The sequence below is a fragment of the Daphnia pulicaria genome, chromosome 11 (genome assembly GCF_021234035.1).
Source record: "Daphnia pulicaria isolate SC F1-1A chromosome 11, SC_F0-13Bv2, whole genome shotgun sequence".
Taxonomy (NCBI): Eukaryota; Metazoa; Arthropoda; class Branchiopoda; order Diplostraca; family Daphniidae; genus Daphnia; species Daphnia pulicaria.
The window spans coordinates 417,862-442,180 of NC_060923.1; the positions used below are offsets into that span (position 1 = coordinate 417,862).

The following is a 24,319-nucleotide window of genomic DNA, read 5'->3' on the forward strand; positions in this document are numbered from 1 at the left end:
TACTGTACATGCATTAAAGTCTTTTAATGCGCTATTGAGCTGCTTTACTTCATAATACATCGCATATCAAACAAATGCCCCTTTGAAGCTTTTTACTAGTAGATTAAAGTGAAACACACAATATACCCCCGTTCTGGAGTGGAGGACAATAATTGATTGCAATTTTGTAACACTAAACATTTTCAATGATTTAATATTAATAACATTTTTGAATAAATTAGTAATTTGACTAATTTCTTTTAGTGATGTAAGGTATGGGTCGAGGTTTCCTAGTCCGATTAATTCGAATCGCAAAATCTCAGTGAAATTGAAATGCAAATACTTTTAGTGAAGTAACTACCGGCCCTCTTGCAGTTATTACTGTGGTCGAATTCTATTATTTTTACTCGTATGTCTACAGTAGCTACACAAAGTTTCCGCACAGCTGAGAGAAGCTTATGGGAAAACGGGTATTTTGAAAATTCGCCAAAAATCGAGTTTTCGTCGGACGAAAACGATTTTTGGACAGGGGGTTCTTAGACTTAAGGTTTATAGCATATATTTTTTGGGTATTTTTTCGTTCACGCGAACGTCCCTTTTAAATTGGAAGTAAAAGTTTCCGCACAGTCGAGAGGGCCAATAGTAAATCGTACTACTTTGGCTCTCTTGTACTGGACGGAAAATAGGGCTAGGAGAGTTCTTTAGGGCTTAAAAAAAAGAGCATCGTTAGCTCTATAACCTCATCTGCAATGTTGACCCCCATGCCATTTGAAAAATCACTTTAATTTCGATGTGAAAATGAAAAGTTTTCATTTCTCAGTTATTTTCCCTTTGTTCCCCCCTCCCGTAGTTGCCGGTTTTCCAAAAACCAAGTCTAAAAAAAAGGTCCTAGAGATGGCCTGTCTTTTTTCTCCCCCTGCCCCTAACATTTAAAATCTTGGTATTTGGAAAAACCGGCAACTACGGGAGGGGGGATCACACGGAAAATAACTGAGAAATGAAAACTTTTCATTTTCACATCGAAATTAAAGTGATTTTTCAAATGGCATGGGGGTCAACATTGCAGATGAGGTTATAGAGCTAACGATATTCTTTTTTTTAAGCCCTAAAGAACTCTCCTAGCCCTATTTTCCGTCCAGTACAAGAGAGCCAAAGTAGTACGATTTACTATTGGCCCTCTCGACTGTGCGGAAACTTTTACTTCCAATTTAAAAGGGACGTTCGCGTGAACGAAAAAATACCCAAAAAATATATGCTATAAACCTTAAGTCTAAGAACCCCCTGTCCAAAAATCGTTTTCGTCCGACGAAAACTCGATTTTTGGCGAATTTTCAAAATACCCGTTTTCCCATAAGCTTCTCTCAGCTGTGCGGAAACTTTGTGTAGCTACTGTATATGCTCTATGTCAACCGTTGTTAACACTTGGAAGTTGTCACAGACTCACGGCTGCTAATAGACCTCTTGCACAAAGCGGATAGCAGGATTCTTGTAGTCCGACAACGCTGCAATCCGCCATCTTAATAAAACCACACCCTTTTTTTACATGGTCTCTTATGGAAGTATTTTTTCCAAGTGCTTTTTCTCTTAGCTGGATAACAACTTCGACCAAAGAAAAATATATAAAAATACTACATCATTCAGGTAATCCGTAGCATGTAAGTTTTCCACTATTGAAGTAGTGGAAGTCATACTAATTAAATGTTTTGTACAGGGCATATGGGCATTGTTTACATATGTAGGACCCAAACATGTATAGTATACTTACAATTTTTAACATTTTCCCACTGAAACACTTGGTAATTGATTTTTCCTTATTATTTAGATTGTCATGTGTGTGTGTGTGTCAATTTTACACTGAAACACGATACGGAAAACAAGTTAATGTTGCGAATTGGAGATTTTGAACTGGAGATTTTGTTGCATCTGCCATTGCTGTGTGATTGTGAAGACAAAAACGTTCCATATGTCATATGTGTTTGTCCGTTCAAAGCAAGGTAATTTTATAAAATTATTAGTTTAGATGTGCTATAATAAACTCATTCTTTATTTAGCACTTGGACGTGCTTGTGGAGTCTCCCGTTCTGTTATTGCAGCTTGTTCTGTGACTGTACATGAGGGATCATAACTGAAACCACAGATTCAGTCTTTACAACAAGAAATTGAAAAACTTCTCGTTTGATCTCTCTTGAGGGACAATGCTGTGATTGAAAATACAATTGCCATTTGGCTGTTCATTGCCTAACATCTCATCTTTTACATTAATCTATCAGGTTCTCCATTCCATTTTGTGTGCATTTCAATCCACAACAAATATGTACAGCATATCGGATTGTTGTTATAACTATTACATTCAAGAGTTAACCCATAGAGTTCCTTCTGTGTGAATTATTAGACGTGCACTACTTGTTTAATACAATTTTTAAATGTTTATTTAAAAGCAGAACTTGAGAAGAGATTAGGATAAAAGACAAGGCCTCTAACAGTATCATCTCTACAAATCAATCCATTTGTTTCCATGAAATAAAGACGTTCTTGTGCCAACACAATCGATATTTGGAATTCCTGTGAAACCTCCAATGCTGTGAGTTTATCCCTAGCCTGTAACTAAAAAAATTTGAATATGTTAGGATTGCATTAAAGAAAAAGTAATGAATTTCAATAGAAGTATCAATTTGGCTGTGGGTTTAATAACTGTTATATTCATGTGCAACAGCCAGGGCCTAGATCAGAAACAGCAATTGAGTTGAAAGTGTCGACCTCAGAATAATGAGAATATGAAATCATAAAAAATACATATAAACACGGTACTGGCTATTCAATCAGGAGATCAGCCCATTAATGAGCTCTTAAAATTGATCGCAGGGCGGAGAAAAGAAGAAGGACACCCTTTGACAACACACTTGTGATAAAACCAACTTTGAAATTTTAGGGGATGCCCTGTACAAAACATTTAATTAGTATAACTTCCACTACTTCAATAGTGGAAAACTTACATGCTACGGATTACCTGAATGATGTAGTATTTTTCTATATTTTTCTTTGGTCGAAGTTGTTATCCAGCTCAGAGAAAAACACTTGGAAAAAATACTTCCATAAGAGACCATGTAAAAAAAGGGTGTGGTTTTATTAAGATGGCGGATTGCAGCGTTGTCGGACTACAAGAATCCTGCTATCCGCTTTGTGCAAGAGGTCTATTGACTAATTGTGTGGTTACATCAGAGCTATAGAATCCCTGGTCGGTTCTCGGCTGTGTTGGCTTCCCTATCCCGGTTTCAGGGTAAACGTAAGCCGATTTGGAAACTGGAATGAGCGCTCTAGTGAGTGTGTCAGCTACTACGCTCAGCTACTTTTGAGAGCCTAGATGGCTCTGTTTCCAGTTTCCAATGACAGGCCCCGCCCTAAAACCCCCTGAAAATCGGCTTACGTTTACCCTAAAATCGAGATGGGGAAGCCAACACAGCCGAGAACCGACCAGGGATTCTATAGCTCTGGTTACATTCGTTAATCGTTACATGGTGTATTAGTATGGTGGGGGAACTTTTGTTGGAATCGGCTATCTCGAATGAAGCCAGTTTCCGGACAAGAGGCGGAGCTTAGTGACAAAGGCAAGCCAATTGCAGGGCTGGTCACCTATTCTTGGTTCAATTCTTTGGCATGTCATTGGTTCAATTCTCCAAATTGTCCACCAGGCAGTGCTGATCATAGGTGACCACTGGCTTCAGCCGAGATAGCCGAAGTTCCCCCACCATACTAATACACCATGTTCGTTATTCTCCTGATGGATCAACTTCTTTAATTACATTTGGCAACAGCGTTAAATTAATGGCTGCTCGAAAAATATACTGACACGTCTGACAGCGCTGACGCCTGACAGTACAGTGCCCATAATATGTCGTCGTGCCTCGTAGTCAATCTCACTTTTCAGTAGTTTAACTTTAATATCTGTTCAGCAGGTTAATAACTTAAAAACGTCAAAAATAGCTAAAAAATGAGGGCTGTAATTAAAAGTGGAAAAAGAATCAAACTAGTTCATACGTTCATAATTTTGCCATTACTATGTTTATGTTTGCAATACTAGCACATGTTTCCCGTTTTCTGGAATTCAGACCTGAGTCTGGCCATCATAATCAACATCAATGTTTGCTTTTCACCATTCAACCTGTCATTAGCAGTAATAATGCCAGCCTCAGCGGTAGAGTATTCATTTTTTATAATCTTACCATGATCTTGCAGTCTTACCGTATTTAAATTATTATTTGCATGACTTGATTATGCACAGTATGCGCTATGGAAACTGTACATTCTCTTGTTTGTAAAAAATGAATGTATACTTAGCCGTCTCATTTGAAACTTACTCGTGACCATAAATATTTTCTAACTTGTGTATAATTTGTTTAAAGTAGGTAACCAATAACCATCATTCTGCTTGCAGTTTATCGCTTCTTCCCCCGGAATCCTTTGAATCTCCTCTGTTTCTGTGTACACTCATGTGTGTATTCACGAGGACGTCCTTCCTCTTATTCCGCCTGGCGTGTTCAACTTCCTGCGGATAGAGATGGAGCACTAGGAGATGCCAGGTTGTAATTCCCAAGAAACATTTTCCGAATTTTCCCTTTATTTTCCTACTATTTGGTGGTGTTCATTTTTCGTTACAACACCTCCCGAATACTGGCTGTTATGCGATTTGATCGACTGTTCTTGGCAGCATAACATACGACACCTTATTTAAGGCCAACTTTGGTACGCGGTATATTTTCGTTTGTCGTCACTCAAATACTCGCTCCAAAGACTAGTGTAGCTTTTTTTTTCGTTGTTGTTATGGAGAAAATTAGATGCAATTACTCCAAAAAGCTGTTACACTGCTCTTGAAATTTAAATTGCCGAAATTTCTAGTAATTTCTCGAACCGTTATGGCGTCGAGTTAGACTATTAACAGTAGGCCCTAAAGTCGGACTTGCCTGGTTTACAGAGTTTTCTTTTTGCCGCTATCATTTGAATGTATGCAAGGCACTACTGCATGTGCTAAGCATCAATTAAGTTGTGTCTATGGTAGGCCTAATACTTTATTGATGATAAAAAAAGGAGTTAATCACTGCATTAAATTGTGAAAACATTGAACAAATAATTTCGTAATCTGCTGTCGTATCGAGTCGACTCGTTTTGAATCAAACGGGTAGCAAGTGAATCAATCACAGAAATATGCTGTCCAGGTGCGACATGAATCGACATTAAACTCGGAACAAATTTTCTGTAAATTGTCTTGCAGGCGATATCGGTCCCGTTCTGGATCGATGTTGCGAGTCTGTAATCTTTCAGTCTTTATCTCATCCAAAGTATTTTCCGCTTTCGTGCAGTAGATTCTTCAAATGACGGGAATTATCGGGAAAACAAATATATTGTTAGAAGAGGAAACATGTTTTATAGCATCAAAATATTCTTTTGAATTACTTTAAGGAGCGTAAGGATCGCAGTACGAGTAGTAGAAGCAGCAGGAGAAGTAAGAGCACTAGGATAACAATGATTACGCGAGGAGCAGTCAGTTGTTCTTCAGTTTTTATTTCCATTTTGTCCGCTTCAGTGCAGCAATGAAGGTAGACAGGCCCTGAAATGAAAGTGTATTAGCACGCTTTAATCGGACGTTATCTACTCATCTGTGGCAAATTTTGGATTTCACATTTGTGTACTTAAAATTATTGAACGTTTTAAATTGTTTGTCAGTTTATAGCCGACATAGCAGATTAGCCTTTTGATGTTCATTTTTAGCCATGAAATTATTTGTTTGCGCTTTAAAAGCTTTTTGGGGCAAACACACGTCACTCATCGCGTCATTAAACGCCAAGCTTTAAAAAAAAAAACAGTTGAATGAAAATGATCATCAATTAAATTTGAAAGAATTATGATATTATAACACACCAAAATTAATTGGAAAAAGTTCGCTTACCGTCTCTTCGCCGTCTTACACCGATGATGTTGTGAGTCTCTTTCACGTTTCACGGGGAAAATCGATCGTTTAAGAGTCTAATAATAGTCGATACGAAACCCAAACAAACTCGACTATAAAACATGCCTGCCAGTTGCCCGTCCACAGCATTAAACTAGACAGTAAACAACTGAATTCACTCACGAACGTGCACCGAACCAGGAATATAAGTAAAATTATACATAGAAGAGGAGACCGGGCCCGTCTTGACATTGTTTCCCCTACATATCTTGACCATCTTGACAAATAGTGCTGGATTTATTTTAAAAAATCTGGTAATTTGTATTATTTCTTCTAATAAAGGAATACAAAGAAAAATAGTTTTATTTGTTTAACGTTTTTGAAAAAAAGAGAATCAGAAACTAAGAGCAGGGACGGCTCGAATAAATTTAATTCCATCAGACGACGGCCTAAATACTGTTTAGTAATCTGGATCTACTGTACGAACTAGTCATGAATCTAGATTACCATCGACATTTTAAGCCAGGCCACCCGCAACTTTTTTCACTTGTTCGTCGTCGTGCTGTTAATAGAATTAACATTGACGTCAATGTATGTAGTCAGCAAGCTGCAACCAACAAGTCGCAGGTTTGACCCCATTTGTCATGAGCTTTATTAATGAAAAGGAAATGATGTCACAATTTGCTGCGTTTAGTCCTGTTAAAAAGGATGTGTCACTATGTCCTCACGCATTTCTTTAATTCAGTGCGTTATACTGTAGACAAGCTACTATGTGGGTTTTTTCGTCGCTCAGTTTTGAGTTGAGCTTCAAGGGGAGGGAACGTCGGAACGAATTACTAAATAAAACGAAAAGAAAGTTCTGTGTGAAACTATGTCAGCACTTATGACAGCACCTAAAAATTCTGTTTAACCCTCAGGACACTCGACAGGCTGTTGCCGACTTTCTCATCCGTTCTTTACGGTTCTTTACACAAAGCCCCGTTGTGTTGTGGGTATTTCATTTCAGTATCATTTTGGATTTTCATCAAGAAGCGACGTTCGTTCAACTCTACAACTATTATTCGCCAGTGGAAGGTAAGATGCAACACAAAACAACGTAAAATTTAAGTTCAAAACGTAATAAAATTCAATTTCATTTTGTCACTGTCGATTCAGAATTTTCAAGTCTATTTATCTCCTATCCTTGAATAATGTTAGAAACTAATATAGCGTTCTGTGTTCAAGGTGAAACCCAGAACGACACTTAAATGGCCAACGGAATGACGAGTCTGGCGCAAAAGCAACAATTCTGGACGACACTTTTCAAGGAAAAGAAGTTGTCGTCCCAACTTGCCTCGCTAGCGGCTGAACATGTCGATGGCATCACGTACGATGACCTGCCGCAGTACGGGCATTTACACGTCAAGGTGGAATCCGGCTCATCCCTTGCCCTTGGTGATAATTTTCAGAGTGACACTTTCATTGTGACGGTTCAAAATACGCGACCTAATGCCGAAGACGACACTTGCACATACACTTGGAGTACTTTCGTCAAAGTATAATATCCTTATTCAATTGCATCAACATTAGTCGGATGAAATACCAAGTAATAATTTACTAAATTGATTTGTTTTTACCTTTGCAGGTGCTGCCATCAAACTCTTTTCTGCGCCAAGCGGCTTACGAAGCCCGCACTCACCACCGCGAAATCAACATGTACCACAATTTCTTTAGACTCATCCGGGAAATGCACGTCGACCAGCCGATTCCGCTGGATGTTCCCGATGTTTACTACACCCATATCGAGGAAATAGTCCCAGGAGAGACGGACGGATCAGGAATTTGTACTCTCCTCGAGGATCTCAAAGCTGAGGGTTACGTCATGGCCGATAAAGTCGAAGGCGCCGATTATCGACACTGTCACATGGCCCTGACTTCACTGGCCCATTTCCACGCCTTGACGATTAGTGCGGTGAGAAAGTGGAAGGATCCGGCAACTGGCGAATTATCCAATATTCCTCCACCGGCCAAGTTTCTTGTAGACGAGAAAACATTTTTCGAGTATGGGATGGTAAAATACGTTGAAAATTTTTCCAAATGTATCGTCGAATTTACCCAAGAAGTAGAAAGACCTGACGTGAGTACTTGAATAAATTATTTAAAAATAATATCTTGGATAACCTTATAAAACTTGATATTTACCAGCTAACCGAATGGATAGCAGAATTAGTGCAGCAACGTCCAGCCGAGATCATCCTCGTCGACACACTGGAGAGCAGCGGTCCGTTGGCTTGCATTTTGCATGGAGATTATTGGATCAACAATATGCTGTTCAAATACGACGATGAAAGTCAAACCCAACTCGGCGAAAAATCTCCTTCCATCCCCGTTTCTCTGAAAATGATTGACTTTCAAGTGTCGAGGATCGGCCATCCACTCAGCGACGTCCTGTACTTCTTGTACACGAGCACCAAGCCGGAAACGAGACAAAAGTACCTGCCGGGTTTGCTTCGATATTATTTCGACACGTTGACGACGGACTTGCGACTCCTTGGCATCTCCCTCGACGATTACTCCTGGGAAGATTTCTTGGCTGATTATAAGAAAAGATCCTTGATGTGGATGTTTATGGGCACCATTGTTTTGTCGGCAGTCCTAAACAAGAAAGCCATTAGTAATTTACAAGACCTAGACGCAGAGGAGAAGCTTAAGGGACCAACACCAAGTGAATGCCTTATTTTCTGCTATATTTTTTATATGGGGTATGATTATTAACATAAAAATTTTGTTCTTAAAATCCAATTCAGAGACGGACGTGGAGCCGATCAAGGGAGAAATGGGAATAAGCCTTGAATTGGAAGAAACGATGAAGACCTCAATGGCGTCATACAAATTGAGTGACAGTTCAATTTTGTCCGATCGAATTCTTAAACTCATGGATGAAGTCAAAGCCTTAAACTGCTGATAATCCTAGAAATTTGAAATTTCATCCTAGACGGTTACAATTTCGCTTATTCTATTAAATTGTTAAATGCCGTATTGTTACGTTCAAAGTTTGCAACACTTTTTTCGTTGTTAACTTAACCATACAACAAGAAAGTTTTAAAAAAACAAAACAAAACCATTCAAAATAACTTAACGATAACTCGCCATGGCGCTAGCTGTGTGTACTTACGTTGTGAACAGCAGTGCCACCACTGGAAAGCCAACGGGCCTTTTTCACGTTTTCAGTTCATTCAGTCGCGTCGCGTGGTTTGCTGTGGTTAAAATTAAAATGGCTGCTTGTTTAAATCAACTCGTTTTACAGACGGTATTTCACGAATTTATTGTAAACGATCATGTACGTAAAAAGGTTCATAGAAGAATTTTGCGTATTAAGTTAAACTGATCAAAACTCAATTGTGTTTTAATGGCCAACCAAATATTGATTGGATCCTGAATCCTGACCTTGTAAAAGCTTGAAATCAAACTTTGCTTAAGTTATGTTGCGTTTAATTCAAACTACTTGCTCAGCAGATATCTCCTGTTTTGCTAGTCTACTTTTCTACATTGTTATTAGTTACTTTTTAATGAGGGGGGTTGGGTGAAAGAAGCATAGGCAAGTAAACTTCATTTTGTTTTGTGACAAGTTGTATGAGAGCTTGGAGATTTAGGTATTTTAAATGTGATTGGTTAGTTATTAAGCTGAAGACTTTGAGGTTGAAGGAAATGTAAATGATTACGCTGGTTGATTGGTTAAATTTAGTTTTTAAAAAGACTTCAAAACTCATGATGTTTGCTAGGGAATGGTACTAGACTGACGGTACATATTTTTATCCTTAATAATAGCAATATAATTTCCCTCATACAGGTTCTGATTCCTTTTACAAATGTGTGGAGCTTCGATGTTCTAATTGGTTTCCAATTTCTTGCTGTATTGATGTTGCCCTTGCACTCATTTTCTAATGGTGAATTTAAGGTATGCTGTGAGTTGTTGAGTTGATTTGCAGGTAGATTAGGAAAATGTTGACACGAAGTAACTCATTCATGTAATGATGAGTCACTATGTGACGTTGATATCCACTGCTGTGTCTGCACCGGCATGTCGTGGAGGATTAGTAAACTGCTTCGATTAGTTTTCTATTTCTTAAAGACCTATAATTAAGTCCATTAATTTAGATTTCGTCTTGGATGTATTTAATATTATTTCAATAGTTTGAGCTTTTTTTTTAAAAAATTCTTGTCAGTCATCGTGAAGGCATTCAAAATGTATGTGTTAACGTACAATTGTCGCAATCTAATCACAACTTATGTATTTCAGATGGAGATGCACTGAGGTATCGAATCGTTTTATGTCTCGGCACGTGGAGTACGCATTGATTAATATTTTCAGCACATCCCGTCTGAAAATGAAGTCGAAAGATCAAGCACCTGTACCACTTTTCAACTTGCAACTAATTCGTTCAACTCTCGATTGCGCGTTCCTCTAACCGATCCATCAGGCTGACAACAGATCCAAGTGACGGAATTGTTTATCATACCCAAAAAGATTTTCTCATAATATCTATGATTTACTTTTCAGAAAAATCGTTTCTCAGCATACATCTTCCATGTGCCGCAGAAGGGGTAATTTGTTCGAAAAAAGAATGCTGCTCATGGCCTTCATCAGCAAAACTTTATCAACTTGGGCTTTTGGTAATTATGGTTAACCTTCTGTGAACTTTCTTGCAAAAGAAAAGAAAACCGTTATTCAAGATTAGTTTCATAAAAATAAGCTGAAAATTCTTCCAAACGTTTTTCGATTTTACCGAGAGTTAGTGAGAGCACTTTGATACTCCATTTCTAAATTTTTGATCTTTATTGTGTAACCTCGCTCAAAACTCAGAAAATTCCATCACAATTTTTAGTGTTTTAAGGTCATTTATAAAAGCAGTTGCAATTCTAGTAAATTACAGCAAGCTTAGTATGTTGACAGCATGGTTAAAAATTAGGATATTCGAGTTTTTATACCATTTCGTGGTTCTGCAACCTTGTTTTACCGAAGGTTTTTCACAAATTGTTATGTATAATCAATTTATGCCCCTTAATTCTTAATTTGTTCATTTCAGTTTCTCCAAGTGTGAACAGACCGTCGTTTTCATCATAGTCGACAATCGTCAAGTATTTTGCATTTGACGCTAAGATCCTTCTTTTGTGAAAAATCAAAGTTACAAGATTTGCCTTTTTTAATTCTTCGATGTCGTATAATATTAGTCGTCGGAAAAAGTGAGGATAGATTTTGATTTAATTTCAAGTTCCGAGTTTTGCGAACTTGCGTCAAACAATAAAAGAAAGGGTTTTTATCACCAGTTTAGGTTTTGTTTTCGGAAATGGGAAATCTAAAAAGGAAATAACAGTTTTCTTTTACGCAATTAAATGTTTGTAGATTCTTTTACTAAATTACAGTTTGTTAGATCGAAAGTAATTTTGACGTAAAAGATTCCTGCAGAGTGCAACAGAGAAGAAAAATAGGTTTTGTTTTAGTCACTTGGGCATCAGTTCATTTGACAGTCTCTTGTAGTCATCTGCAAATGTGAGGTATTCTGGTGATGTATTGGAGGTTCTCTCAGAAGACGTATTCTTTTGCTTTTGGGTACAACAATGTTAGTATTGCTTGAAAAATAAAATAACAATCAGACAGTATTTTGTGATAATTCTTAGTTGTGTATGTGTGTATACTTAATGTTATAGATGAGATTACAAAATAAAGTAAAGACGAAATTAAAAATGGAATTGTTATTTATTGTCCCACCTCCACCCACAATTCCACCACTGTTTCATATTACAACATACATACATACACACAATACACACATAGTTAACCCGTTGGCTGCCACGCCATACAACCCGTAGGTTGCTCTCTACTACTCTACGCGCCACGTCTTAAGGATCCATGGCCAAGGTGGGACTTGCCATTGCTGACAAGTCCGGGCTGACACGGTGACAGGAGAAGATGGAATGCACAACCTCTAGAATCCGTCACCGTATCGACAAGGGGGAAGTCCCTATGGTGCATTGCCTAACAGGGCCTTTCGGCGAAATCTGGGGCTGGTACGACTGCCCGACCCCACGGCATGTAAACCATGAGACCAGACAGCGTGGGCCCGTGCTAAGGAGCTAATACAAGGGAGAACAAAGGCGTGGCAGCCAACGGGTTAACACAAACAAACAAACATATTACCAAGAACAAAAATAGATGATCCGCGTTGAATGTGTTGTAGGCCTGGCCCCTGTCATCGCAGTTTTTCTTCCGGAAGCAAAGTCTCGTTCAGTCTCATTCCATAATCTAAATATGAAATAACCAATAATTAAAACAGCTGTTAATACATTAAAAATGGTAAAAAACAACTTACTTTTGATAGGCGTTGGTGCAGTTTAATTCTGAAGAACAATCACGACGCTCTCTCAGTCTCGCTCATGTTGGGTCGTCAATTTCCTCTCTGAAAACACAGAACATAGAATAACAAAATTGCATTTAAGTGCAAAGCATTAGCAATACCTAAACACAACTCAATCCCACTTTTTATACTTTACCTCCATCTGCTGAGGGAAGGCTTCTAATGACAGTGCATGGTATGGTACTTAGAATTTCACAATCACAACTACTTCCACACACACCGAGATATGCATGATACAGAAGCATCAATCATTCACAGGCATGAATGAACCTGTACAATAAATGACAACAATAAGAGTAAAATTAATTTTTAAAAAACTTGTAGATTATAAAACAGCTTACTTTTGTTTGTGCATGGCAGCCTTGAAAACTTGCTGTTCTGTTTTGGTCTACACCTATCTAAAATTTGTGGAGTAAAATTTGTGCAGGGCAGCCTTGAAGAACAATCATGACACTCACTTTGTAGGGTCAGGTAGAGTCATCAAAATCTAAATTGCATATAATCGGAAAGCATTAGCAAGAACCCCCCAAAACAAAACTTAAATTTCCACTTTTACTTTACCTCCCAAACAACCTCCATCTCCTGAGGAGGTATACTGAAATATGCATGACAGAAGCATTCATCATCCACGGTCTGAATAAATCTGTACAAAAAATTACAATAATGAGTCAAATTTGATCAATGTGCCACTGTGTTGTGGTAAATCAAAAATTTATCACTCTAACCTGTACTATACATGTGATTCCATAATTTTCGAGCAACGGAGATGCATTTTTTCAGCAGAATATGTGACTAAAAGGCACATTCATGATTCAGCATTATGGTAGACAATTTTGCTCTGGTTTTCACGTAGCATACCCATGCTTGCTTAATAACATCAAGATCTGCTGTTCTGTTTTGGTCTACACTTATCTAAAATTTTGAGTAAAATATGGGTCTAAATATTAACTATGGTGGTTTTAAATATTGCAGATGAACTTACATGGGAATACGTGTTTTTTTATTTGTCCAAGTAACCGAAATCCAAAGTAACTCGATAACACAGCAACCGTGATGGTAGGCTTGGTAGCAGACATTTTTCAAAGGAAATATAGGACATCTAGCGGTTGATTAAATACAAAGTCAACATGACATCGGGCGGTAGATTAAGTAACTTCACCGTTTATTCACGATTTAATTCACGTTTGTCATAGATTTTTAGTTCAAGTAATCGAGATCTTCATCAAATTTTGGGTCAACTTGATTGACCGGAAAATCTATGGCAGCTCAAAGTTAAGGAATTATCCATTCTTCCGGAAAATATGCATAAATTATCAAGTGAGGTTTGTATTATAAATGTTTCTAGCTTTGCAGGTTACATAAGGGTGCGCGGAATAAATCAGGCATCAACAGCCGTCATCACTCAGATGATGCCGGTAACAATCAATCTGTTTTCACTCTTCCTAAAATAAACCGTCAGTTCTACATGTCCGTCTGTTTATTTTTGTTATTTCAATTGTTATCGTGATCCAGTAATCAATCACTCTTATCATGCATGTGATCGTTTTCTGTAAATATCGCCCTACTAGTCAGTATAGAATATTCATCAAAGAACAGTAGCGTAAATTCCTTCATCATATTTCATTTTCAAGTAGTTATTATCGATTATCGATCGGCACATATAATTGAATTAATATATAGTTACTCATGAATTTCACCATACAAAATCGATGTAAAATCTATACAATTCGTCCAGGCTTAAAAACACTTGACGAATTAGGAAACTACATTATATAACGCATCCTGGTCCTTATCAATAAAGAATGATAACAAATTAGGTGGGGTGCGATACTGGTGGAGACTGGTTTCAACCGCTTCCAAGGCTAGCAAACACCTTAAAAGTAAATGAAAAATAATTATCTCTTATTTATGAGGTGTTCAAGGTGTGAACTTGGATGATGAGTCTTAGGAGGCGGTCAGTTAGGATTGGATTTTCGCTCAACTTGTGTGAGGCCATCATGTTCTTGATAGTCTCTTCAAACGATGCACTCTTCCCGCTGAAATCTTCTGAATCAGTTTTCACAACTAAATAAGTTTATAAAGATGGCAATTATTATTATGTTTTCACTAATCAATCCACTCAAATTAAAATATAATTCACCTTGTTTACTTGTGCGGTTGACTGGTTCTTTCAGTTGCTCCTCTTCGTCCAACTGTTGCATCGTAGAGACGACAGCTTTGGCTAGTCCCATCGACATGATCAGGCCGCCAAAGAACAAACCCATCAACGACCTTCTCTTGTACTCGCTCAGGAAGTCTTGCAAAGAGCAATTATCGAGAGGAATGCCGAGAAGTCGCAAATCAGCAGTCAACGTGTCATAGTAGTGGCGTAACAATCTTATCATGCGCCGCTCTCTAACTTCCGGCTTGGCACTAGCGTTCATAAAGTAAAGGATGTCGGTGAGCGGATGGCCGATCCTTGACATTTGAAAGTCAATCAGCTTCAAGGACACTGGAATGGAAGAAGAAGCGGCCGATTCGGTCTCATTTCCCTCAACGTCCGCGTATTTGAAGAGCATGTTGTTGTTCCAAAAATCGCCATGGAGAATGCAAGCCATTGGACCGCAACTTTTTACCGTGTCGACAAGAATAACCTCGGACAAACGTTCATCAATCAATTGTGTAAGCCATTCTGCAAGCTGGTGGCCAAAAAAAGAAAAACAGGATCAAAAATGATTAAATCAATAGAAAACACTTACATCAGGCCGCTTGACATCTTGCGCGAACTCAATCATCTTCTTGGAAAAATCTCTGGCAATTTGGACGGCGCTGACTTCATAGACTGTTTTCTCCTTCACAAGAAACTTGACTGATTCTGGCAAGTTGGACAACTCGTCTGTCGATGGATCCTTCCATTTTCTCACGGCACTCATTGTCATGGCATGGTAATGAGCAAGTGAAGTCAGAGCCAAGTGACAGTGTCGATAATCAGCACCGCCAAATTTATCCGACATGCAATAGCCCTGCGTTGAAAGATCCTCGAGGACGATACAAGTACCCGATCCGTCCGTCTCGCCAGGGATGAGTTCTTCAATGTTAACGTAGTAGATGTCCGGAATATCTAATGGGATCTGTTGTCCAGCGTGCATTCCTTGCAAGAGACTGAAGAAATGAAGGTACATGTGCATCTCGTGGTGATGAGTTCGGGATTCGTAAGCCGCAAGGCGAAGCATCAGATTTGATGGAAGCACCTGGTAAACGGAAAATATATTCAATAGATCTTCACAAAGAGAACCAAATAGAGATAAAACAAATACCTTTGTGAATGCTTGCAAGGTTTCGATCGTGTCGCATCGCGTCACTTTAGCCGAAATGGTGAAGGTGTCGCTCATAAAGTTATCGCCTAGACTAGATGCTGCCTGAACAACGATTTGCACTTTGCCATATTTTGGTAAATCGTCGTAAGTGACGCCATCAACGTGATTTGCTGCTAGCGAAGGTAATTGCGAGGCAAATTTCTTCTCTTCAAAGAGTGTTTTCCAGAACAGCTGCTGCTCCAACAGGCTCATCACGTTATTAGGACGAGTCATTTCTTCAGGATTCTCAATGAATTCGTAAAGAGAAAAATGCCACTGCGTGTCGGCCTTCGAGATTTTATTGTTGTGAGGGTCGTTCGTATTTAAAAAATTACTATTCACTGATGATTCTATAGACTTGAAAAAGATTATTTTACTACATATCTCCGATTGTCCAAAATGAAATAAATCCAATTCATCTATTGATTTTTCCATAATACTAGTAGCGATAATAACACCGGCTATTCGGCTAAATGATTCGTAGGTACTGCGAAACTAGCAGGCGTAATTGTCCTGTTTCTTTTTTGAGATGTAATATCCTGCATTGCCAGATCACGAAATAGTCCGTATCACACTCTGTGAATGAAACTCCTCCCATTTCACGAAACTCCTCCCATTTCACAGATATAAATATTCTTGTAAAATCAACCAAATCAGATGTTGAGATAAAATCTAGCACATTATTTGAAGAATTTGATGGGGAATCGGTAGGAATTCACGCAACAACAAACAAACTTGGAATATGAGTCGCAGCTTTAAAAAACGTTTTTTCCCGCCCCTTTTGCACCTTCAACAATTCGTAACTAATTAACAACTTGACTTATCGTTATAAACTTTTGCGCGTTAGTTGGACAAACGTCTAAGGAATCGAATAAAGTTAACGCCAAGGGCTCACGTCAATTCATGCGAGCCACACCTGTGCCACAGTTTGTAAACTGTTATTCAGCCAATCACAGAGCGCCATTGATTCCCTTGGGTTTAAATAATAGTTTTTGGCCCTGTGTTCCTCCCCGCCCATTTATGCCGCTAAAAGCCTTCTAGATTTTCAATCAAGTTGAAAATCTCTCAGGGATAAAAAATATTTAGATAAAATAACTGAACAATATAAGTGACAAAGAAGCAAAGATTAATAACACAATACATTGAGATGAAACATTTATGGTATTACCTCAATTGAGAGTGGATAATGAATGAAGGGAAGCGATATGAAGTGAAGGCGTTGTATGTGCTCCGACAAAGTTAAAAACAAATCCAGAGTCTATATTACAATTTGTTATCTTGGTCAATCAAGACAATCAGTAAAAACTCAGAGCAACTGAGTCAGATGACCAAAGGAAAACAAACTCCCCCAGTAACTGAAAATGTCAAAACGTCATTGGAAATTATCGATTGAATTGCGAGTAATTCAAACACAAAAACGAGAAAATATCTTTGTCAATCAAGACAATCAGTAAAAACCCAGAGCAACTGAGTCAGATGACCAAAGGAAAACAAACTCCCCCAGTAACTGAAAATGAAACGTCATTGGAAATTATCGATTGAATTGCGAGTAATTCAAACACTAGAAAACGAGAAAAACCCAATACACGACTGGTTTTCCCTGTGGATTTTTCCGAGGTCCACGGCTAGCCTAACCTAAAGTACCGTAAAGAGTCCAGTAAATACCACAACCAGGTCATTTTTGGGGAACACAAAAGTAATTAAAATTCGTAGTTGTAATACACACCGTCTTAAAAAAGTGTTAAGTGCTAAAACAAGTTTTAATAAGGAAATATTGAGAAAGGCGCACACCAAATCGTTTAAAATAATTGAAACCCAATAAAATAAAAAAATTTAATAAAAGTTAACCCAAGATTTATTTCCATTTACGATGCATCAATAATCTTGTGAGCTCCGTGGTTACTTCAATCTGTCTAGAATTTAACTGACACTCACTTTGAATATTAAGGACCTTAACGATTCTTGAGGCGTGGGCTTTCGACACATGATCATTGTCACGCAACTCAGTGATAGCCGACTTCATTACAGCAAATACCATTTTGTTGCCGTGCTTCGTACTCTCCCCCAATCCATCCAAGAGCATGTTCAAAAGGTTTGGAGCATCGTCGGAATGGACAAATTCAGGCACAGCTTTCATGACCTGTTGATTGATAAGTGTGCTGATTAAACATATTTGATAGAACTCCATTAGCTATTTACAGTAGGTCTGCTCATCGTGTCCAAGGTTGCAGTCACTTCTTGAAGTTTTAGTTTGTTGTAGTTATCATCCCTTTCTTGTTTTGATCGAACTGTTTCAAGAAACTCTACAAATTTTCTCACAACAACCTCAGGTTCCATCTTAAAAAAAATAAAATTATTGCTTTCAAGATAAGCATTACTAAAAATTTCACGAGAATCAAACTTACAGTTTTCCCAACTCTGAGAGTGGTGGCAGCCTTAAAAGTCTTAGACGCAGCATTCTTGGATGAAACAGCATCCTTATTGTTAGAAGTAGAAGGTGCAAGTGACTCGACACTTCTTTTAACTTTGGGTGCTGGGCCAGCAGTTGCTGTTCTTTTCCTTGACACAGATGGGACAGCATACTCTTCTTCTTTCACTAAAAGATAATACATTTTAGTTGAAATTTAAAACAATCAAGTAAGCATTACATCAGCAATGGCACCATGTATAGTTACAATGATACGAACACGTGGTAAACGTAAATAATAACTCGAGCACATGCCGAGACAAATTAATGATAATTATGGTAAACTTTCAGAATCACACTAATCTAAATTTGGTAAAAATTAGCGAAACTAACGGAATTCCACACGGCACCAAACTAGAAATGCCCTCACCTTTTTTCTTTGTAGGCGCCATTTGTTGACTAACTTATGGCAGGATTGGCAGCTTTGGGACTATAAAGAAGAGAAGTGTGAATGAAAATAAACTTGTATCCACGTTTAAAATATTACCTTACCCTTTTGTTTATTGTTGTTTTTTCTTCTTGTCTCTAACTGCTGTTCCAAATGGAAAACTGACTAAATAAGGAAAGCAAATCAAGCAGTCCAACCTACCAACACATTTTTACTCAAAAACAAGATGGCTGCCTGCTTCGTTCTAGTCCCACCCACGCCCCCACGCCTTCTTGAAAAAAATTTATAACGTTGATAATAAACTAATACTAACACATCATGTAAATGAAATCCCAAATATACATAACTATAACTACTAAATAGTGAATATTTCGTTATCATTTGCTTCAATTATTTGAATTCGAATGCTTTAAATTGGCAACAAAGGAAAAACCTACAGTCCCGAAACCCGAAAGAGGCAGCACTTGTCAAAATGCTAATTTACTTTGCAATCATTAGCCATAATTTTTAAAAAGATTAAGCTAATAGGTATCATTAGACAATCATTAACATTCTTTATAATAATTTCGTAATTTCAAGTTTTAACCTAGATTATCATAAATACCCAGTCGGATTATAATTATGCAAGGAGCTTAGACAAAGAAAGTACGCGTGTTTTTTAAAAGATTTTAAAGTCTAATACTCTAATTTTACAGTTTGCTGGGTTTAAATACTGCTAGCTATTTATAAACGCACAAATAAAAATAAAATGACCTCGTAGTTTATTTTTCGGCAGTATAGTGCGCACATTAACGCCTCAATGCAAATAACAGGCCAATTATTTCAAAATGCTGCTTCATAGTCAGTTGACATTGATTATGAACATAGATAACCTTATGAATGCTTGAGAATTTTTCTTTTGGCACAGCTTCACTGTCTCCCATGTTTTTGACGATGGCCTTCATCACTGCAAACACCATTTTATTGCCGTGCTTCGTACTCTCCCCCAATCCATCCAATAGCAAATTTAAAATGCTTGGGGCATCTTCAGACAGAACACAATCAGGAACTGCTTTCATTATCTATAAAATATTGTGGATGAAAATTGGAAAATATTATGAAAACTTTCAGTTGTATTATAGGTATATTACATTGGGTCTGCTCAAGGTGTCCAAATATTTCTTGACTTCTTCAAGTATCATTTTGTTGTAAGCCTCATCTCTTTCTTCTTGACCCCTAATGGTTGCAAGAAACTCGGCAAGCTTTCCAACAACATCAATTGGGATGGTCTAAATTAAAATAAAAACACCAAGTTAAAATAAAGGTGATGGCAATAAGTATTTGCAGTTATATGAAAATTATACTTTCTTTCCACTTCTGGGAACAGCACAAGCCTTATTAGGAGCAGCATTAGCATCAGGAGGAGCTGCAGGAGTATCTTTCTTGACTTTAGCTGATGGTCCAGCAAGGGCCATAAAGGATGTATCTGCTGGTCGTTTGTTGGGTCCAAGTGCATTTACAGCTTCAGCAACACCATTTTGGTCTTCCATAGCTACAACACAATTTAAATAGATTATTAGCACAGAAAATGTGTAGAGCAACATGAATAAGAATTTGAACAGCTATACTTCATAACACTTTATGCAAAAGGAGAAAACATGGAAAAATATTTGTGTGCAACAAATATACACGATAGAAAACAGAAATAATTTTTCCTTTAAGCAAATATTGAAAGCAAACATTAAGATTTTTGGCTTTTACCCAACAACTGCTTCCCTTTGGATGCCATGGTGATGAAAATTTCTCCACTAAATCAATTAACATAAATTAGTTACAGATTTCAAGAAATAATAAATCAAAACTTTTCATACAACTTTGCATTTTTATTTCCTTGACTGTCTTACCTGCGAATGTAATCGTTTTGAAATTTTTAATTAACTTCCTTCCACTTTCCAGTACTTCTTCTTCTTCTGTCTGGGAAAGATGTCCGACTGCCGACCAGTTCAACTGTTAACAATCATTCCCCTCCTTTTTCAAATATGGCGTCCATCCATAGCCTCCAGTAGGTAATGATGGCGTCACCTCCCCCATTCCTATCCCCCAAAAAGAGCTACCAGTTTACAAGGTCAATTTTAAAGTGAGTAAGAGGCCCGGATATCATTGAAAAATACAATAAGAATAGGGACTGCAGTGTACAAAGTGGTCAATCATTTAATTAGCTACACGTGTGTGTAAGATTTAACATCCTCTAACGCACAGATGGTGGAGAACAGACGCTTAAATAACGCTCTCACGGGTCACGGCGGAATCGGGAAATGTCGAAATCCTGTATTTTTTCAACCTCTTCGTTTTATTTATTGGAAATTTTAAATTAATAATTCCCAATGACCATTTACTTGTTATCCAAACAAACTTAAGTCTGCCTAGTGCCTAGTTTTATGTATTTCGAAATCCTGGAGAAGCAGAAAGGGAGGGAAGTCCCCCCTGATTGGCTGCTGTAACCTCGTGGTTCGTTATGAAATCAGTTGAAAATTTGGTTGCGGAGTAGAGAGTCGCGTTACGAAAGTCTTCCTTATTAGCAAATTAATTTGATTAAGAGCATCAATCAAAATGGATGTTGAGAATGGAAGAGTTCCAGATAAGTATTGGATTTTGAAAAAAGAAATCAAGGATTGTTTTCTGATTGGAAACTTGTTGCTTGTACTGTTGCAAGTTCAGTTATGCTTTCATGTAAGTACGATCATCTTACATCTTCTGTGTTTTTTTAAATATATTAATATTAAACAATTATTTTCTGTTTTTATCTTCAGTTTGCAAAAGTGTCACAGTTTCCAATTCCTAGTGTTTCCGAGGCAACTTTTGACTGGATTGAATTCTTGAAAAATGTTCACCTGGCTTATTCATTTCTATTCTTCTTGATAAAGCAGTGAGTGCATAAAGTTTATAAAGTTATCTTTTATCAAAATCAGTTAACATTTATTTTTTATTTTGGGGGTATCAGGTATAATAATCCCACTGCATTACATTTACTTGCAGTTATTGCAACGTGTAGCATGGCTATCTCATGGATAAATTTTTCACTACACAGTCTCAGTGGCATCTCAAAGTTTAACAGTGCCCCCTGCGATGTACTAGATGGTGTGTCCATGAATAATTCTTATGTTGTGGAATGGAAAAAATCTCTTAATACCAAATTTGTTTCCCTAATGGGTTCTTTTGCCAAAAACAGTTTAAGTGTCAAAGCATTCAAAGTGTTACAATTTGAAGTCATAATATCAGCACAAAAATTGAGCTTTGAAGAAGTTATTGAATTTACTGTTGAAAACGAACTTCCTTTTCAATTGGTTTGTTCCCTAGATTATTCTTGGCCAATTGTAAGCATGTGCAAATGGACTATTGAGAAATTTGCCATGGTGATTTATTATCAAAGGTTTACTGCAAACTTGATGATATTTAACAATGCATTGTTTTTTTTCTTCATCCACTGTTTCTTTACCCCCAATGACCCCATTATTTTGAATCGTCCTTCACGTTGGTCAACTGTATTTGTATTTATCTCAAATTCATTCAAGATTCTTTCTACCTTGATATGGTTTCTTTTTTCAATGTTTTTGAACAACTACTTTCTTTCAGACGATTCCTTTCACGGCTTTACTTCAAATGCTACCTCAATTTGTAACCTTGTTTCGTGAAAAAAGGCCCAACATAATTTTGTATCTTTAAAAAATTGATCTTCATCTTCGATGCGAAAAAAAAAAAACGAATTTCAGGCTATTAACGCAGATATACTTGCATTTTTCTGTACGCATGTATCCCGGAATAAATTTGTAGAAATATTTTTCTGGTCTGCTGCGCTAAAGAGATAAAAATAAAAGAAAACGGTTCCGTACTGCTAATGCCCTTTACGAAAGAAAAGGGGTATACGGCCTAATGAAACAGTCGGTGAAGGAACACAAATCCATTGTTAACCCGTTATTGATTATATTTTTTCAGATAAATGTATCTAAGATCCTTGTTACCAAAAACAATTAACTAACAAAATTCCTTTCAGTTCACCTTGTTAAAATAGTCTTTTGAGCCAACGGGATCGGGTTTGATAGTAGGTGATTCAGGAGTCCAATTGGCTGGGCAAACTATTTAAAAACAAAAGAATTAAAAATCTGTCTTCTTCTGTTATACATTTCTTGTTTTAAAAACCTTCGCCGTGTTTCTCGACGAATTGAAAAGCTTTAATCAATCGCAGAGTTTCGTCGACAGAGCGGCCAACTGGCAGATCGTTGATCGTCACTTGACGGACAACACCCTGAGATGGAAAGAAATGTCATTTATTCGAATACCTTTTGATTCAAATTTGTTGAAAGGAATTACTAACCGTAGGGTCGATGATAAAGAGTCCTCGAAGAGCAATGCCAGCTTTCTCAATCAAGACACCATAATCACGAGAGATTGTTTTGTGGAAATCGGCTAGCAATGGATAGTTCAAACCACCCAAACCTCCTTCCTAATTTAGCAGAAATAGTATGTTTATATTGCTCAATGGATAACTTGAAAGAGGCTACCTTTCGGGAAGTGTTGATCCAGGCAAGATGACTAAAATGCGAGTCTGTGGAGACACCAACTACTTCAGCATTCAGAGCCTTAAAGTCCTGAATTCTGTCGCTGAATGCAATAATCTCAGTAGGGCAAACAAAGGTGCTGGGTAAAAAATTAAAATTAAATAAACAAATAATTGTTTTAATTTATAAAGTGCAACTTACAAGTCAAGGGGGTAGAAAAATAGTACTAGATATTTTCCCTTGTAGTCCGAGAGACTGATTTCCTTGAAGGCTGAGTCAACAACAGCAGTGGCCTTGAAGTCAGGTGCTGGAAGTTGTACCTGAGCTGCCAATAATCTAGATCCTGTTGAGTGAATATAAATTTATATTTTTGTCCATTGTGTTAATCACTATGCTATAATTCAAAAATGCCTTGCTTAAACCTATTTCCTGCAAGTAAGCAAGAAGTAGAAAGCAACTATTTAAGAAAATCAATCATAACTATATGCAACTTTAAAGTTTCGGTCACTATCAAAGACAAAGACAACATATAAAATGCATTATAGAAATATTTTACCGGTGTGTAGGAAGCGTTGAGGCAAACTGGCATTGACTGGCAAAGCAGCTCGGCGAGACAAAGCAAATCCCTATATTACAATTGGCACCAAAAGTTACTTGATGTTTAAAAGTAAAAGAATATTTCAGATTTACCAGAGTACGAAGTGCGGAATTCATGTTTAGGTTGACAGCAAAATTGAATCCAAGCTGAAAAATAATTCGTTGCGACTACTCGAGTGTTCGCAAACGAATAAGATAACTTGAATTCGTCTGCTTAGACTTTAACAACAACAAGAGACAGCATTGCCATTCCAGACCAGCAGTTATATAATGCGTTTCCAATTTTCCATAGATTAGAATTAAAATGAGTAATGAGTATGTTTGCTCGTTCTGAAAAAATATCTTGTTTGTGAATAATTTATTTTAAATGATTTAAAACCTAGGATTAGAATATACCTGAAAGTTTAGTTAAAAACGACTTGGTTTGTGTTAGACAGACCGGACGGTTCTTTTCCCGTAATGTTCCCCACAAACTCGAAATTAGAAAACTACTAGTAATTGTCTGGCTCACTGGAGTATAACAGTAATATGTCTAAATCACTTGGGCGCTGTAGTGTTGAAGCCCATCCACCACGAAAAGTAATCCCACAGCTAATTGTTTCGTTACTCCAGTCATTTTCAAACAAACAAAAAATAAATCGTGGTACCCGCTACATAGATTTTAACATGTCTTCACTGTTAC

General features: G+C 37.5%; 6 protein-coding genes and 1 long non-coding RNA gene across 11 annotated transcripts in view; 2 read left to right on the top strand and 5 right to left on the bottom strand.

Annotated features, from left to right (window-relative positions):
- Positions 1-10,397, top strand: part of LOC124315901 — a 49,620-nt gene extending 39,223 nt beyond the window's left edge. For 2 of the 5 annotated variants that reach the window (XM_046781636.1, XM_046781637.1), the window contains exons 4-10: positions 6,838-6,994; positions 7,145-7,455; positions 7,545-8,036; positions 8,105-8,624; positions 8,707-9,209; positions 9,750-9,857; positions 10,200-10,397. In XM_046781636.1, the coding sequence (XP_046637592.1) occupies positions 7,168-7,455; positions 7,545-8,036; positions 8,105-8,624; positions 8,707-8,864 (1,458 nt within the window). In that variant the 5' untranslated portion in view covers positions 6,838-6,994; positions 7,145-7,167 and the 3' untranslated portion in view covers positions 8,865-9,209; positions 9,750-9,857; positions 10,200-10,397. Of the gene's footprint in view, positions 1-6,837; positions 6,995-7,144; positions 7,456-7,544; positions 8,037-8,104; positions 8,625-8,706; positions 9,240-9,749; positions 9,858-10,199 lie in introns of all 5 variants that reach the window. The other 3 variants (XM_046781635.1, XM_046781638.1, XM_046781639.1) reach the window with 3 other exon arrangements.
- Positions 10,398-11,868: 1,471 nt separating this feature from the next.
- LOC124315974 lies at positions 11,869-13,380 on the bottom strand. Its single transcript, XR_006911759.1, has 7 exons — positions 13,298-13,380; positions 13,041-13,227; positions 12,877-12,958; positions 12,657-12,802; positions 12,452-12,585; positions 12,271-12,357; positions 11,869-12,203 (listed from the first exon to the last, which is right to left on the bottom strand). It is a non-coding gene; the product is annotated as an uncharacterized LOC124315974 (long non-coding RNA).
- A 579-nt stretch (positions 13,381-13,959) lies between these two features.
- LOC124315919 lies at positions 13,960-16,897 on the bottom strand. Its single transcript, XM_046781666.1, has 6 exons — positions 16,819-16,897; positions 16,723-16,745; positions 15,612-15,918; positions 15,054-15,545; positions 14,456-14,993; positions 13,960-14,379 (listed from the first exon to the last, which is right to left on the bottom strand). Exons 3-6 carry the CDS (start codon positions 15,882-15,884, stop codon positions 14,222-14,224), a joined length of 1,461 nt encoding a protein of 486 aa, XP_046637622.1. The 5' UTR covers positions 15,885-15,918; positions 16,723-16,745; positions 16,819-16,897; the 3' UTR covers positions 13,960-14,221.
- Positions 16,898-17,487: 590 nt separating this feature from the next.
- On the bottom strand, positions 17,488-18,751 carry LOC124315932. The gene is made up of 5 exons (XM_046781683.1): positions 18,610-18,751; positions 18,488-18,547; positions 18,056-18,246; positions 17,850-17,987; positions 17,488-17,790 (listed from the first exon to the last, which is right to left on the bottom strand). The coding sequence occupies exons 2-5, from the start codon at positions 18,507-18,509 to the stop codon at positions 17,506-17,508; spliced, it is 636 nt and encodes a 211-aa protein (XP_046637639.1). The 5' UTR covers positions 18,510-18,547; positions 18,610-18,751; the 3' UTR covers positions 17,488-17,505.
- A 498-nt stretch (positions 18,752-19,249) lies between these two features.
- LOC124315933 lies at positions 19,250-20,541 on the bottom strand. The gene is made up of 5 exons (XM_046781684.1): positions 20,389-20,541; positions 20,246-20,292; positions 19,849-20,036; positions 19,636-19,773; positions 19,250-19,566 (listed from the first exon to the last, which is right to left on the bottom strand). Exons 2-5 carry the CDS (start codon positions 20,271-20,273, stop codon positions 19,294-19,296), a joined length of 627 nt encoding a protein of 208 aa, XP_046637640.1. The 5' UTR covers positions 20,274-20,292; positions 20,389-20,541; the 3' UTR covers positions 19,250-19,293.
- A 410-nt stretch (positions 20,542-20,951) lies between these two features.
- Positions 20,952-22,366, top strand: LOC124315922. Its single transcript, XM_046781671.1, has 3 exons — positions 20,952-21,214; positions 21,295-21,410; positions 21,486-22,366. Exons 1-3 carry the CDS (start codon positions 21,095-21,097, stop codon positions 22,174-22,176), a joined length of 927 nt encoding a protein of 308 aa, XP_046637627.1. The 5' UTR covers positions 20,952-21,094; the 3' UTR covers positions 22,177-22,366.
- An 82-nt stretch (positions 22,367-22,448) lies between these two features.
- Positions 22,449-23,870, bottom strand: LOC124315928 (peroxiredoxin-2-like). The gene is made up of 7 exons (XM_046781678.1): positions 23,731-23,870; positions 23,597-23,666; positions 23,242-23,383; positions 23,044-23,179; positions 22,857-22,985; positions 22,682-22,787; positions 22,449-22,617 (listed from the first exon to the last, which is right to left on the bottom strand). The coding sequence occupies exons 1-7, from the start codon at positions 23,752-23,754 to the stop codon at positions 22,532-22,534; spliced, it is 693 nt and encodes a 230-aa protein (XP_046637634.1). The 5' UTR covers positions 23,755-23,870; the 3' UTR covers positions 22,449-22,531.
- Positions 23,871-24,319: the final 449 nt, after the last annotated feature.